Source organism: Cheilinus undulatus, linkage group 8 (assembly GCF_018320785.1).
Source record: "Cheilinus undulatus linkage group 8, ASM1832078v1, whole genome shotgun sequence".
NCBI classification, from domain to species: Eukaryota; Metazoa; Chordata; class Actinopteri; order Labriformes; family Labridae; genus Cheilinus; species Cheilinus undulatus.
Window position 1 is genome coordinate 45,565,841 of NC_054872.1, and position 17,525 is coordinate 45,583,365.

Consider the following 17,525-nt stretch of genomic DNA (forward strand, 5'->3'; position numbering starts at 1 on the left):
ACTGCTGGGTCTTGACCCAAAAGTGGGTCCTGAAGCTGTTTCTAGTGAGTGGTAAATATGTGTCAGTATTTGCCAGTAAAAAACATGGTAAAAGGTCTAATTTACAAAGCCCTCAATGGACATGCAGTACATACATACATTTTTTAGGTTTTCCTGTGATGACCAGTGAATTCTTGTCCTTTCCTCTAGAATACAACTTATTTATCTCATTTTCCCCCAGTAACAAAGCTGGTTTTCCCAAAATAATTCGGAAATGCTTTGATAAATTACCTGATTTCTATTCTGTTTCTGGAAAATTTATTAAAATAAAATGCATGCATGCATGTCCCTCTGCAATGATGTGCTCTTTAAACGTGATTGATTTATGCTGTCTCTTTGTTGAACCATGTTTTGTTCCATTTAGGACAAAAACTGCAACGTTTTTTAATACATAGATTTTTTTTTTTTTTTTTTTTTTTTAATTCATTTGCAATTTCTCTGAAGGAGGTGGTGGTGGGTCCTGATGTCTGGCCAGTAAAGAACCATTGTTGTAAATCATAATAAAGTCTCTTTATACAAAAGTTAGGTTTTAGGTATTTAAATATTACAGTCTGCCACCCTTTAATCCCAATCACAGCATTCCAGAGGTGAAGACTGACATTTTTACTCTGCTTGATTCACATATATATGTATATATATATATATATATATATATATATATATATATATATATATATATAAAGTATGATTTGGCACCAGATTCAGGCAGAGAATACATGTTTTGACTGAAAGTATCTTTCTATACATTAAAACCTGACTAAAAAGTTTTTTTTTTCTAAGTTTTTGTCTACTAAAAAAGGGTATAAATGACTAAAATGTGACTAAAACGAAAGAAAAAATCTATAATAATCTTAAGATAAGGCGATAATTTAAAAAAAAAACAGCTGCCAAAATTAACACTGCTGACCACAAAATAATCTATTTCATGTTTAGTCTAAATGGGCAATTTTCAATTGTACCTAGTTTAATTTATTATATTTTTAAGAATCACTGATAGGTAGTTTATATTTATGTCATTTTCATGGATATGTTGGCATGATGCAACTGGCTTTAAATGAAAGAGCCTGTGTAACATCTGGCACTTTGCCAATGTGGATTTGTAGAGCCGACTTAAGCCTCAGCATCATTCAGCCAAAACAATGTTGTAAAGCAAGTAATGCTGACTTACAGGGAGGCTTTTACTAATAAACTTTAGCTCCATTGCCTTCAGCATCTTTTGAGTAGAAAAAAAAGCTAAATCATGCTGAGCTGCTCCCCATTTTAGTCAAACTTACAGCTCTCTATATTAGCTGTTACTTCAATAAAATGTCAAAAACATTGCTGCTATTTTCACAGTTATTGTGATATTGACGAATTATATAGTTAATTGTATTTTACACTCTAAACTATGTGACAAAGTGACCATATGGTGCTTCTTCCCCTGTTTGTGACTGCTAACAGTAACATGCTACCTGTGTTGTTTTGGCCGGCCTGCATGGTGGAAACTGAGATCCTCCATCCTGACTCTGTCCAATCAGGAGAGGAGGGGCGTTTCTATCTGCCTCATTCTTCACACTGCTGTCACCACAACAACCAGCGACGATACGGCGAATGGCAGAGAAGTCATAATAAAAACATCAAACAGGTAAGATATGAATTAACGGAAATTTAACATGTGTTATACGGGCTAAGGGATATTTAAGGACGTTGGTGACGTAGCTGTCGTGGGCAGCGGTTAGCATTCTGCGGAGCGACCGTTGATTCGTGCTGTTTTGACAAATGTCCGAATAACGTGTCGTCATGAAATTTCATGTATCATATTATGTTGAAGCAAATGTTCATGGGCTAAATATGGCTTATGGTTTGACTGGCGAAGGCGTTTCCACAGTTTTTCTCGGGCCGGTACGTTGTGTTCCTGGCAGAGGCTCAGCTCAGTAGCATGGCGGCCTGGCTGTACTGGTGACACAAAGACATCCTGCATGGCCACAAAGACGGCCGGCCGTGTCATCTTTTAACATCTTTTCATGTTGCTGGCCTGTCATTTGTCTTTACTGACATGTAACGTTATCAACTTTCGACAAAAGACTGTTTAAAGACACCAATGCAAACCTACTAATTCACACTGAAATTAACTGACACATTTAACATGGGCCTACTCCACAGCAGTGGTGCCAAGTGACTGGATGTTCAAGTATTGCGCTCAAGTACGGGGGGAGTCTTTCTATTTGGCAATTTTGGCTGCTAATTGCTCTACAATTTAAAATGATGATTAAAACATGTTTCATATGAATTAATTATTTCATGAGCTATCATAAGGTAAGACTACAAAGCCATATAAGAGCCACATAAGCCATATAAGACTATTAAGACGTCATATTTATCGCAGAAATTCCACCCAACAGTATGTCAATACATTTTTTAAATAAGCAGCTCCTCCCAACAGTTAACTTGCTACACGAAGCATGTTATGTTGTTTTACACCCTTCAATATTTATTCGAAGAGCCTGGTGCCTTGCTTAGATGTAGCTTTGGTGTGTTTGTTTACCTCTGTTTTTATTCTATTACATCAAGTTGTGTTTTTAAGTTTTTCAAGGTTTTTCAAAGTGCTACCATGCAAAAAAGAACAAAGATTTTCTTTTTTGTTCTATTCTGCATGCAACAGCTGCAAATGCATACATTACTTTGTAAATCAATTTGAAAATAGTTGTTATGTAACAAGTGATTCAGTTTGCAGAAGTGCATAATGTCCATTTTTACTTTGGTACTCCAAGTATATGTTAGTGCTAATACTTATGAAAAGTACTTTTGTGCCTAAACACTACTTGCATATGATATCTGAACAGGTATTTTACTACTATGCTACAATTAGTACAAACCATCTATTAGAAAGGGTGGGAGAAAACCTACGAACAACAATGAAAAGTATGAAGCACTTTTCCTTCATGCATGGAACCTTGAAAATTTCCTGACTTGCTTGTTCACATTTGTCCCTCACAGTAGGGTATTAACCTGCAGTTTGCCTGGAGGTGAAATACAAGGTGGCTAGTGGGGAAATTCTTGGGTAAACTCAGCTGTTTGCCTGCAACCCAAACATGCATTTCACAGCTCACTGTAAATTAAGACTTTTTGTAAGATATATTTTTGGGCTTTGTTTGCCTTAATTACTAGAGAGACAGCCAGCTGACATAGCTGAAAACAGGGATGACATAGTGGGGAATGACATACCAGAAAAAGGCCAGACTTGAACCACACAGGGTGTGACCTAAGCACTTGGCTGTTTGCACCCCTTACAGGAGTTGTGTGCAAGGGTGAAGGAAGCTTATAACAATTTGTGGAGTGAATTTTTGGAAAAGTAAAAAAAAAAAGAAAGAAAGAATTTAAACATAAGTTTAATTGATAGGGATATTACATAAATGATGGTAGGTGGTATTTAACAGGTGAAAGGAAGAAGAGAGGTTAAATTTTTGGTTCATTTTCAATGACAGTAAATAAAGTTAAAAGAGGGGTTTGATAAAATCAACAAAGTTAATCCTCTTTTTTCTAACATATGGTGTTTGCTTCAAGCTTGGAAAGTTGGATGATATTGTGTAGTTGAGGAGGCATGGTGGCACCTGTGTTCAGTGTGGCTGCTGCCTGACCCTTTTGTCCTTTTATATTTTATTCTATCAACATGTTTAAAATAAAGATATCAATAATGATGATACATTAAATCACAGGTGTCAAACTCAAGGCCCAGGGCCAAATCCGGCCCGTGGAACAGTTAAATCCAGCCACAGGATGATCTCATATTTCTGTTATGACTGGTCCATCAGTCTGAGGTCTGCAGATTTCCTCAAGTATAAAAATGTGAAGTTATCCTTGATGATTTAAGATATCCTTGTTAAGTCATAAAATCTGAAAAAGGAGTAAAAATATTTAGATAACAAATCAGGAATGTGGGAAAATAAATTCATTTGTGTTTTAATTTCACATTTTCAATTTAGCATCTCACAATTATGACTCAAACTTAGGATTTTGATTTTTTATTTCGTACTTTGAGCATTTCAACTCATAGTTTTAACTTCTCATATAATATTTGGGGCTGTAAGATTCATAATTCTAATTTTTAAGTGATATTTTGACCTTTTTAACCAATTATTTTGTATTCTATCTCATATTTTCAACCCCAAACTTTGATGTCATAATCCCATAGTTTGATCTTTTAGACTCACACTTTAAAAGTTTGAATCATATTTTGACTTTTAATGTCATGATTACAAGTTAAACTTCATATTTTGACCTTTTAAACTCATTATTTTGACTTTCTTTATAATACATTTGCCTTTAAAAACATTGTTTTTCAATTTCAATAAATGTATAAATATATTAATGTATAAAAATAAATTTACTTTTTTCAGATTGTGAGCCTTTAAACTTATCTTTTTAAATTTTTAAATGCCAAAATCGTTTATCATCAGTGCTACGTTTATTTCATATTTAATTACTGGTGAAATGAGGTTGACAGTTTCTGGTTAAATGTTGACCCTGTTAGGCCCTCAGGTTAGACCTGAATCCAGAATCCTGCCCTTGCTGTGTTTGAGTTTGACACCCCTGCTTTAAATAATTCTAGTTTTAATTCAATAAATGGACTAAAAAGAAAACTAAGGCAAACACCTAACAACAGTTGTTCTTAAAAGACGAAGTGTTTTACAACGGCAACATAAAGAAAATCTGACATAATAACTTTGCTTACAACTGGTTGTATATAAAAGGTTATTGCTACACGCCTTAAATGAGTACAGAAGAACCACAGGGTCTCTTAAATAACTGCTTAGTTAAATCATAACAACAAACATTTCTGTCGTTTTACAAGGGATTTTTCATTATGGACAGTGCAGCTTGTTGCAGCTTGTCCTCCTGGGAAATGTTTTCTGGAATGTGTCCAGAACCAATTTCACATTCAAACGCCTGTGTGGCATGTGGTTAGTCAGCACATCCTGCTGCACAATCTGTAAATAGCAGTTCCTCTCTCCTCATGCTATTTTTCTTGTGTGTGTTGTCTACAGACAGCTGCAGCAATGGGCAAGTCCCAGTCACACTTGGCCAAACATAAAGATGAGAGTCAGGACGCACTGACGGCTGACGGTCAAACAGAGGAGGATGGAAAGAACGGAGATGTTTCTCAGTTCCCCTACGTGGAGTTCACAGGACGAGACAGCGTGACATGTCCCACCTGTCAGGGCACCGGCAGAATCCCCAGAGGTAAAACTGTCTATTTTTAAGTTAATATGCAGTAGCGTATCACTAATCATCATTGATTATATAGAATTTAAGATTGTTTTTAAGAGTGTAGTCCTCAAGATCTTGAAAAGGCTGTTCAAAATTTAAAAATATTGACACCAACAACATGACCTATTTGCATAATCCTGCTGTCCCAGTTTCTGTGTAGTGTCTCTCCTGTTCAGTGTATACTGTGTGTATTTCAGAGAGGTTTGTGCTGAACAAATGCACATGCTTTCAGCAAGAGATGGCAAAAGGGCAACCAAGTATACAAAACAGGACCTGCACTAATACATTTTAGTAGTACCTGAACTCGAGTCAAGCTGTGCATTTGATAAAAGATGTTGCATTGAATGTTTCCTGTGATGTAAGACAAACTATGTCTAAGAGTTGCAAGTTGATGTTTTGTGTAAAAATCCTAAAGAATTGTATATGACAGTTTATACGTGTTATGTTCATAAATACAGCTAACCAATGTTTCCAAGACACAAAAGTGTGAAAAAAAAAAAAACATCCAGAATGCCAGGGCATAGCAGAAATCTCCCATAGTCATCATGCAACAACATAAATTTTATGCTTATAAAACTCTAAAACTTGTACTAATAGTTTATAAGATAACTGCAGATTAGGTCTGCTCAATATAAAAACAATTATGCAATGTGCAAAGACATTGGTGTACCCAGTGATAAGGATAAGGATATAAGGTGGAAACAGAAACAGTTAGAGTGCAAAGGAGCTCAGAGTTTATATACTATTCTTCATATTTTAAACCAAACAATATCACCTGAAATCTGTCACCTATCCTTGTGTTTTGGTTGTTGGTCTACAGGACAACAAAAAATTCAGAGTTTTGTAAATGCATGTCAGAGTACAGACTTTAAAAACAGCTCTGTGTCCATTGCCATATAAACTACCAACATGCAGTTCCTATGAAAATAGATCCTTTACACATAAACGCAGTACGGATCAGTCAACAGCCAAGCACAGAGCATAGTTACACCAACATATGTGCGTGACAATGGTTTACTTGTTTTATACTTGTCCTTATAAAAATGAATATTAAATAAAAAATAAACAGTGGCAGACTCCACATTTTTTCCTCTGCTACTCACTCCCAGTCATCCTTTTCTTTAAATTTACTGGTTTTCGTTTACAGTTCCTTGTATAGCATTCCACCTCAACATCCATCCACACAAACATCTGTTTTCTAGCCTTTTTTGTGTGTTTACACCTCACACCTCTGTAGGAAGAAATGCATGCCCCTGTTATTTCAATAGAAGTCACACCACCAGTATGTGCACTACAGCAATTTTATAAATTTGTATGTGACTCATGTGCATGGTGGTTGTCATCAAAATGTCTGTGTTGTTGTCATTTGAATGTCAAACTTTACTGAAAACAAAACATAAAAACAGTTCCATTTTCAGTGGGACGTTTTCATAAAAGCAGCCTCAGACAATACCTGGGTTTCCAACATTTTATCCCAATCTCAAAACAATCGTAAAAGTTTTATTTTTTCTGCGTTAGACCAATTAATCTGAGTAGCTGAAGCTACCTGTTGCATAGTCAGAGTGCATCAAAATGCTTAAGCATGAACATTATACATAGACCCCATCCATAAACATGCTTGTTAACAAAAAAGAAATTAGCAACTGCATTAAACTTAGACTTTTGCAGTATGCTTGTTGCAGATAATCATATCCTAATATCAGTAAAATTGTGACTGATTATGTAGCCAAACTACAGATCCAAAATAAGTGAAATATACAACAACATGCAAGAAGAAGTAAAAAAAACACAAAAACCAAACCTTTAGGCCATATTGGCTCCTCAATGCTTAGAGTCAAGGTTACTTTACTTTTCTCATTTTAACAACAGAATATTTGAAGGTTTCTTCTGTTTTTCTAGATCAAACAGACATTGCTTAATCAGTCCCTCTAACCAGGAATGTGATCAAGCTTTAACACAGATCAAACTAGAAAAGCACTCGGAGAGCACAGACCTCCGCCATTACCCCTATCTCCCAATAGTAAAGAATCCTTTAAAAATTTCCTGGATCCAGACAGTAATTCGGATCACTCCCAAAATCAAATCAGTTCTTCCTTATGCCTTTTCCTGAAAATTTCATCAAAATCCATCCATAACTTTTTGAGTTATGTTGCTAACAAACAAACTAACTAACAAACACACTAACTAACAAACCCTGCCGATCACATAACCTCCTTGGCAGAGGTAATAAAGCAAAGACAACAAATCATCAATGCATGGACTTATACTCCATTTTTTATCCTGTTGCTTTAGTTGCTGTTGGATAAGACTAAGCAGCTTAAAAAAGTCAAGGTGTGAAAATGGTTCTCAGGAGATGTGCAGCAGTAGTGAATATAGCCAATTTTACAACATATTCAGTCCAACAGTGAAATGATCCTTTTCCCCTTTCTCTCTTTGAATAATTCAACAGGTCAAGAGAACCAGCTGGTGGCTCTGATTCCATACAGCGACCAAAGACTGAGGCCGAGCAGAACGTAAGTCTGAGAACTGTTTAACTATTATTCGTGTTAGCGCTCTATGTGATGAAATTTAATGCACAGGCAGACAAAGGCAGGATAGACTTTGAAGTTATCAGCATGTTTCAGGGTCTCACTTCTGTTTTATGTCTCCTGCAGAAAGCTGTATGTCACGATCTCTGTGGCCCTGTGTCTGCTGCTGTCAGGACTGGCAGTTTTCTTTTTGTTCCCTCGCTCCATTGATGTCTCTTACGTGGGGGTGAAGTCTGCCTACGTCTCCTACGACCTGGACAAACGAATAGTCTATCTCAACATTACTGTAAGATTGTTCAGCTGTATCACTCTTATCCTTGTAAGATAACTTGAAATTGACTTAAGTTACTGTTTATGTGTCTGACAGAGCAGCTTTAGTCAATAACTTTACATTTAAATTGGATCATATGACCACTAGCATGTTAAAAGCCTTTTTTTTTTTTTTTTAAAAATGATGAATCACTGTGCTCTGAAGGTTTTGAGACTCAGCTGGGTTTTCTGGCCCATATTTTTTGATTCTTTGAAACCAAACTTAAATAAATGATGCAATCTATTGCCTTAATGTATGAGAAAGTACAGTAATTCTTAAAAACTTCCAAGCTTCTGTGATAATTTGAACCAAGCCTTTCTGAAGAGAAAGCGTGAGAGCTGCCCACTCTTCAAACCACAAAAACATGTTGGCAGTACTTCAGTTGCAAAACGTTGCCAATGTATTTCTGCAGTTTCATGCATTCTTTGGTAATTTAAAACATGAAGTTAGCCAAAGCTGTGTGCATGGGACTTGTATCATTGTTGCTGTGGTATCAAAACAATGACTACCAATGTCTGAGTTTTACTAGAACTGTAGTGAAGTCTGAAACAAACCGGTGAATGCGGTTGAGCATTTTGCCGCTCAGGATTTAAGCCCCACTAACTGGGCTTCAATCTGCAAGGGGGTGAAATAATATACTTCAAAATTTATGATATGTCAGTATTGTGTGTATACAGCTTCCCCTCCCCACCCCAAGTAGTTAAATATCAGTTTTTTCTGATTAACTAGCATAAAAAGGAACTATGAAGATGATGCCCCATTGCCAAATTTTTAGACATCCATCTTCCTCCCTTGCAGAGCACTCTCAACATCACCAATAACAACTACTACGCAGTGTCTGTGACCAACATCACAGCCCAGGTGCAGTTCTCTAAGACGGTGATAGGGAAGACCAAGTTCAACAACAGCTCAGTCATCATTCCACTGGATGAACGGCAGGTAGGTTGGGAATATTTTACAGAACACACATGAGGAAAATCTGCACTACAAACAAGGTTTATACAACAGCAAGCTCTCACAAAGTAATGAAAGCTGACATTTAAACCTATTAACTCTAAATAACACCATAGATTCTTACTTATCTGTTCACATGAAAAATTGAAATATGCAGATACTTAAAACTAGGTAGCTGCACAGGGCTGCACCTGCTGTGTGCAAGTTTAAACATAGATGAGTTTGAGGATAGGTTCTTGCTTAGGATGGAGCTTACTCTCTACAAACATTTAAGGTGTTGTGCCAGCTGAAATAGTTTCAGCATGGGCCTAAGTACCGACTTAACTTGGAGTGTTATCATACCTAGATCCTAGAAAGCATTCAGTCCCCTTTACAGTGTTTCCTCATTTTGAATTTTAAGATAGCGTTTCCTCAGTATGCAAGTTCCTGTTCTTTCAGAATCTATTGCTCATGATATATTTGCCAATGCTGTGTATGGATTACGGGGTGGGGACAGGGACGGGGCAGGTCAGGGTGGGGGAAAGTGCTGGGTGGGGAAGGATAGGGTAGTGTGAAGTCATGTATTTTTCTTTTACAGTGCCATGAAAAAGTATTTGCCCACACACTCACACTTAAATGTTTCAGATTATCAAACTAATTTTTATATTTCACAAAGAGAACCCAAGTAAATAGGTAATGCAGTGTTTGAATGATTATTAATTGATGTAGCGATGTTCCGATACCAAGGTGTTATTTTAGACCTATGTTTGACTAAGAACATGGCTTAACTATCAGAATTGTAAATGCACAGCGTCTTTGTGACCCTAAGTTGTTTTCCTGCAGATTACTGAGTTTTGCTGCTAAATATTAAAATAATACAGGGGGCTGCATCACAGGCTCTCTCTATCTCTCTTTTTTTAAATACAAACTTTAGTGCACTTTTCCAAATACAATAAAAAACGTACATCTCACATATTAACAATTGTTGTTTACAGATATATACTAAATGTATACAGTTGTATAAATCACCAAGTGCACTGAACTCTCTCTCCTTTCTGCTATTTTGTGCAGCATCACGTGATGACGGAACAGCCTGCTATTGGCTGACGGACACTCAGAGAGAAACAATATGGCGGTTAGCATTTGAGCTAACGGTAATAAACGATCGTAATTCGATTAAAATGGATAAAAAGACGTTCAGTATCGGGTTTACTGCTGTGGATTTACTCATTTAAGTCCCCAAAACACACACGAGTTCCAGGCTCTCAGAAAACGCTGCCGCACGGGATTCAAAGGCATCAATAGCGTGAATGGGAAAACACAACGGCTAGATTCAAGAGGAAAACAAGAGGCAACCATTTATGGTTCAAAAGTTATTCAACTTTGTATAAACTGTGTCACTTATTCTCTTTTACAACAGCGCCAGTCTGAAAGGCGTTTTAACGATCACATTCAGAGAAAGACGGTCACGCAGCCTGCATTCTTTGCAGCTGCAGCGGGTCCCTTGGTTGTTCTTCGCTGCTGCTGCTGCTGCTCTAAAAACGGAAGCCCGGCAGTGAAGAAGAAACTATTTACGGTTTATAGCGCTAACAGTTAGCATGGCTAAACGAAGCAAACTATGAAGTTAAACCAAATGGTATCGGATATGCATAAACTCATAGCCGATACTGATACCTGCATTTTAAGCAGTATCGGATGTATTTCAGATACAGGTATCGGTATCGGAACAACCCTAGTTTGATGATCCAAAACATTCAAGTGTGATAAATATGGAAAAAAAAAACAGGAATCAGAAAGGGGGCAAATACTTTTTTATGGCACTGTATTTGGTTGTGTGTAAAGCACTTTGTGTTACATTGCTTTGTATGAAAAGTGTTATACAAGCAAGTTTGATAGATTGATATATTTATATCTTCAGCAATGTTTTGGTTAGTTTGGACATCACACTATTCTTGCCGTCCTTTTCTTGGTGCAACCAAACACTGACACAGCATAAGTCAACGTATATCTTAGAGTGGACTTTACACCATAACTTCGGACAGAACTTTAGCACAGGTGAACAAGCCCACTGTTCTGAATTTACCATGGACACAAACAGAGCAGCTCAGGAGAAGGGTTGAGTCAGTAAAGCTGAAGTTGGAATTAAATTGTGGAATGAGTTCAAGAAAAATGTATCTGTTATTATTACTTTTTTCTATTTGCTACTTGTATATGCAGCTGTTGCATTATCACACTTGAGGTCAAGACCTGCTTATCAGCGCTGCACTAAAATAACTGAACATGTATAAAGAAAATCAATGGTAAACACACAGTTATGAACTCATGGCTTGCCAAGTCAAAATCTATAGAGCACGTAAGGTTACAAATACAGCAAGGTTTATAAAAATTCACCGAAATGCTGCTGTACTGTAATTATAATTACAACTTTCACAGCATGAACAACAGCTCATTGTTAAGACCATTAAAAATACTAAGAAGCCTCTTTCATCTTGACGCTCAAACTTCTCATGTGACAACTATAATATAATCAGTTTTGTTTCTGCTGAAGTCCAGACTTGAAAAACACATGTTTAAGCACCATTTAAGCCTCATTGTCTTTAAGTCTTGTGACACTACAGAGCTAACAGGACCACTTGCCACCATCAAACACAATCTGACTAATTGAATTGCTCTCTTCTTTATGCATTAATGTGTATTATGGTTTATAATAATTCTTTTAAAAATATGTTTATTGCAGATTGACTACACCGTTCCCACAACCATAGCTGATGAGATGAGTTACATGTTGTAAGTATCTTTCCAAATTCATAAATGTTTTGCTTACAATTGAATACTTGAAATACTGATCACTTTTTCTCTTTCAGTGACTACTGCACCTTATCGACCATTAAAGTTCACAACATAGTGGTCATGATGCAGTAAGTACGGCTTAATTCGCAGTGCTTTAATGACTGTACTCATTAAATGCCACCTTTCTGATGCTTTTCTGAACATAAAAACTTTCTCTATGTAATGCTACATTTTTAGTGAAAATGCCATTTATACACCAGCATGAGTCCTGTGAACACACTCCTCCACACTCACATAGTTTCACCCACATAAACTCCATAACTGCCCAGAAACAACACAGCTCTCTGTTATGAAGCACCGCTCAGACAAGCAGGGGACCCATGGTGCACTGCTCACTTAAATGTCAACACTGACATTTAATGTAACAAAGCAAATATTGCTCTGGAGAAGAAATGATCTTTTCAAGTTTACTAAATCCCTCGTGGTCAGAGCAAAATAAAAGCTTTCCAGCAGAAAAACACAGAGAAGAATCTCAGTCTAATTGGAAGATAAAAGAAGTGCGAGCATTTCACTCACATTTGCGCCTAAAAATAGGTGTGTGCAAACTGTAGAAAATATTTAGGGGCACATGTGCGCATAAAAAAATCAGCTGAAGGAGAGGCCTCACTTTGAGCATTTTTTTTCTTCTCTTTCTGTACATCAGACTGGTTTGTGTATGATTAAAATGATCAAAGTATGTATATACAACGCTGTCTAAACATAAAGTTTACCTGGTCTTCACACCTTAACCCTCAAGGTATCCTTTTTTTTGGAGATCCGTGCCATCTGTGATCAATTATGTGCATGCAGTGTTGGCTCGTTCTGCCTCTCTCTCTCTCTCTCTCTCTCTCTCTCTGTTTCACAGAAACTCTGATTACGTCTGTCATGTATTTGGACTGACTTCATAGCTTTGATCACTATTTTATTGGGAGTCAGGGTGAAGACATCAGCTGTTCAATTGTCAGCTTAGCTAGCAGGCTGAAATAATCTGAATAAGCTTGTTATATTATTTACACTTTAGTACTGGGCAGAGCTACCACTGGTGTTGCAGTACTTGAGAACAGTCTTGGTTTAAATTTTTTGGTGTTGTCTCAGACTTTAGAGCATTTTTACTCGGTCTCGTCTCAGTCTCAGACAGGCCGGTCTCAGGATTTTCCATGAAGACTAGTCGAGATCAGCATTGCTCTGCTATTCTTCGATTTCATTAATGTAATAATAAGGAGCAGCACTTGCCAAAACAACAAAGGGCTACACCTGCAAAAACTTGAACATCAGTCCATCTTATTTCTAGTTAGAAATACCTCTGAACACTTACTTTAGGCGTCATTCACCTGACAAATCAAGATAAACATCTCATTTTCAGATATTTTATAATTATTTAAGACTTGTCAGTGGCTTTTAAATACACACAAGGGTTTATTTTTTACTAGAAGTAAGTGGAACAGATTTGTTTTTAGATTTGAGATTTTTGCATGTTGTGATTTGACAGGGTTGCAGACACCTTGTTTTATTTGTCAAATTTATTTAAAAGAACACTAAAATTAAAGAGAGAATGATTTCCATTTTTGTAATTGTTTTTAAAAAATGGATTTTTATGGTCTTGGTCTTTTCTCGGTTTGTCTCTGTCTCAGTTTTGACTTGGTCTTGAAACCCGAAGTCTTGGTCTTATCTGGTCTCGGGCAAGTCTTGGTCTCAGATAGTGTGGTCTTGAGTACAACACTAGCTACCACTCTGTTTTTCCTAACAGGCATCTATGCCATATTTAAGTTTATGTCATAATCGTCAATCTACCCCCAGTTCCTTCATTTCTTTCAGAATTAAAGCAGTTTTTTTTTTTGTTTTTTTTTTTTTAATCAACTGAAGGAAATTTTTTTACTCCTGGAACCACATGGTTGAGCTCTAGCCAAGGCAGATATCTGTTTGGGGCCCCTAGCTGGCAAGTAAGGGACAACTGAGTGCTGACAAACTTTAAACAACAGCATTGAATTAAAATGTGCAACTATTGTAATGACAGTAGAAGACCGCCCTATGGGGGCCCCTTCTGACAGCACATGTTTGTTTGTTTGTAATATGGACATCATGGGCCACTGTCCTCAACCAAGTAATAAGTAAAAACCTTTTGTATGGTGTAAGGTGGACATTGCATCAATGAAAATCACAGTATATATGGACACTTTACACTCTACAGTTGTCAGTACAGTACACATAATTTATTCTAAGAATTTATTCATTTTAGGTAAACATTTTTATTTAAAATGCAACAAATGTTTGGTTTCTTTTCTTTTTTTTTTTAATTTTTATGGGGTAACAGGAGCTCCTGGAGAGAACCCTTCACAGACACAGATGACCATGTGCCGCCCAGACAGACAGAAAGCTATCTCCAATCTATCAGGACTTTCTTTGACCCACTGTGCTGCCCAGGCCTTTTACAGCCTCCGTGAATCTGGAGGAGGGAGAGGGCAGAGTGTGGCCACTCTCTGGAGGTCTTGCAGCATATTCTCCATCTTGTACTGGCGCCAGCATGATGGAGTGAAGGCCTTTTTGAACTCCCTCCATAATGACACGTTTTCTTCCGCCTCTCTTAGTAACCCGGGCATCTCTCTCAGCAGGACGATGCAGCAGTACGTCTTCTCCTTCAGCTCGTCCTCAAGGATCTCCAGCCGCTTGTTGACCACGTCTCTGCTGGAGGCCTCCTTGTTCATTTTCAGTTCCAGCGTCTGGATCCTGTCCTTCGCCTCTGATAGCTGAAGCCTGACACCCTGTAGTTGGTTTTTCAGAGTGTCAGCCCTCAATGTTTCAGTCTGCAGATGACTGGTCTTAGATGCTGTTAGGTCTCTCCCATATTCAATGTCTATCTGCAAGACCTGGATGTTGCCTTTCTCAGTCTGCAGTTTGAATTCCAGGTCACAGACGTAGCTGGTCTGTACCTGCAGCTGATTGGTTAAGGACTTTATCTTTTCTGGCATGGTCTTGTTCCTCTGCTCCAGGACCTCGTTCTGAGCTCTCAGGGTCCTGGTCTCCTGTTCAAGGACTTCTTTTTGAGCTCTCAGGGTCTTGTTCTCCTGCTCCAGAACCTGTTTCTGATCTGTCAGGGTCCTCTTCTCTTGCTCCAGGACCTGTTTCTGACCTGTAAGGGTCTTGTTATCCTGTTCCAAGACTTTTTTCTGAGCTCTCAGGGTCTTCTCTTGGTGTGAAACCCCTGAGGCTTTGTCCTGGAGCTTTTTATTCTGAGCTTCAATGACCCCAATGAGCTCATCTTTGGTCTTATATGGATAAAGGCCAAAGTTAACCTCAGTGAAGGATGAATTCAGGTGCTTCAGCTGTTCCTTCAGCATCCTGATCTGTTTTTCACTCTCCATCCTCCTGTTATTCTCCGCCTTCACCGCCTCAAGGAGATCATTAATCTTTTTGTTTTTTTTGTTATTCTTGGTCTCTAATTTGGCTTTTGATTCTTTCTCCTCTTCCAGCTTGGAGGACATGTCTTTTAGCTCAAGGGACACCTCTTTGAGTTTGCCGGTCCGGTCTCTGAGCTTACTCTTTAGACTCTCAATGTCCCGCATCCAAGGAGGGCGATCATGGCCCTGGAATGGTGGGCGAGGGGGTCCATATTGTTGATGAGGGGGTCCATGGTGTGGTGGACCAGGGGGACCTCTGTATGGCTGATTTGAGGGTCTGTGATATGGTGGGGGAGGGGGTCCACGGTTGGGATATGGTGGTCCGTGGTAGGGATAGCATGGACGAGGGTCCCCGGTAGTGATTTGGTACTGCCTGGGGACCTCCTTCCTCACTTTCTTGGGGAGCATTTTTTTGCTTCTCAGTTGGGACTTCTTCAGCCTGGATCCGATCGGGTGTACAGTGCTTAACAAATTTATTAGACCACCCTGACCCTAACCAAAGTAAGGTTTATGCCACAACTGCCCTAAATTAACAGCATTGGTAATTACCAAAATTATTTTTTATGGTTCTGCAATGGTTAATACACCAATATGAATAAGCTCTTTAACCAAAATTATATTTTTAATGCTAAAATATAATTATTATTGTCATCCATGAATTTTCAAATTACTGATTTACAAAAAAAACTGAAACAATAGTAAAGCACATTATTATTTCTTGATTAATATGTCAAATTATAGTTATTTACTTGCATTCCTGAAAAGAAAAATTAGTTTTAGTGGTTTAATGTTGTGTTTGATTAATTTCTGACTTCTCAGAGAAGCCCAGTGAGCCAGCTCAAATTTGGGTATAAAAAGGTGTATTCAGTTTGAAATCCCTCATTCCTGTTCAAAACGGTAAAACGTGGAGAGCTCACTGAAAATGAAAGAGTCTGCGTTAAATCACTTTATGATGCTGGATGGTCTCTGAGACAAATATGACAGGTTGTCTAATAAATTTGTTAAGCACTGTACATGCTAGGCATAACTTTTATCATCTGCCCTCTCATATCAACATAAACTAGGGGGATAATGTAGGAAATGTACGAAATATATAGAGTTGAAAAACTGTTTATGATTTTGCTGTTGGACATACAGTTGGTGTTTGTGAACTTGCCAGCATGGTCAACTGGACCTTGGTACAGCAGCAGCTGGCTGAAAGGGTACATGTTGCCAACTACAGTAGCAGAGTCTGACATACTTCTGTCAAAAATCCATTGCCTCCTTGGCCCGTTCTTTACAGGGACTATGAACAGTGTTCAAATGAAATATCCTTAGTGCTTAAATTAAAGGGATATTTCAGTAGTTTTGAAGCCAAGTTGTGTAATGTACTTGGTAATGGTTATTATACAGGCCCTGTTAAATGTCCTATCAAAGCTACTGTAGCTCATTCTAACTGGGTACATAAACATCTGAGTCACAGTAATGCAAAGTTCAATGACTCTTGTGTTTGTTATGTTTCCTCTTATAGTTCCTTTTTGCTCTGATAAGCCAGTGCACACAGCACCATAGGAGTTGCATTCATCAACAAAGCTTTCAATCATGGCATGTTTACTTTTTACAGCTTAAATAACTAATTAAAAAGAAAAATACCCCCAAAGAATGGAGATTTTAACACAAACCATCCATCATGACAGGATCTGGGTTTCAGATGGTTTTTTTAAGTGTTACATCTGCCCTCTATCTGTTAATATAGAAGAGGTAGGATGTATGCTTTGTACTACAGCCAGTCAGATTGATAGCTCTAAATATTATGGCTTCACTTAAGGCAAGATGTTGTCAATTCTTTATACAGTCTATGGTCTGAACATTGCTTTAAAGAAGGGCAGTTTCCCCTCCAGGTTTCCCTTATCAGTATAAGATAAGAAAATACAGCCATATTTTTTCTTACCTTGAATGTTGGAGTAAAGCATCTGTCTCTGTGGTCTTTTTTCAAGGGTCACAGTGACAACATCGTACTTTGGCCACGCAGAGCAGGTCTCCCAGGAGATGTACCAGTACGTGGACTGTGGGGGAAACACCACCTCCTTGCGTGGACACATGCAGGTCTACAAATAAAGCATGAAGAAGAGTACAGACAAGCGTCACAAAGAGCTGTGACTAATGGTCTTGCAGTGATGGCTGGGTTGACCGCGATGCAGGAAATCTCTACTCAATAATAAAAGGAACATGGACGGGCTCAAAACCTTTCTTAAATAAGTCAAA

General features: G+C 37.9%; 1 protein-coding gene across 1 annotated transcript; it reads left to right on the forward strand.

The window, feature by feature from the left end:
- The first annotated feature begins 1,571 nt into the window (after positions 1–1,571).
- Positions 1,572–17,525, forward strand: tmem106ba (transmembrane protein 106Ba). Its single transcript, XM_041793045.1, has 8 exons — positions 1,572–1,663; positions 5,064–5,259; positions 7,736–7,799; positions 7,941–8,100; positions 8,923–9,063; positions 11,795–11,844; positions 11,922–11,975; positions 17,258–17,525. Exons 2-8 carry the CDS (start codon positions 5,076–5,078, stop codon positions 17,376–17,378), a joined length of 774 nt encoding a protein of 257 aa, XP_041648979.1. The 5' UTR covers positions 1,572–1,663; positions 5,064–5,075; the 3' UTR covers positions 17,379–17,525.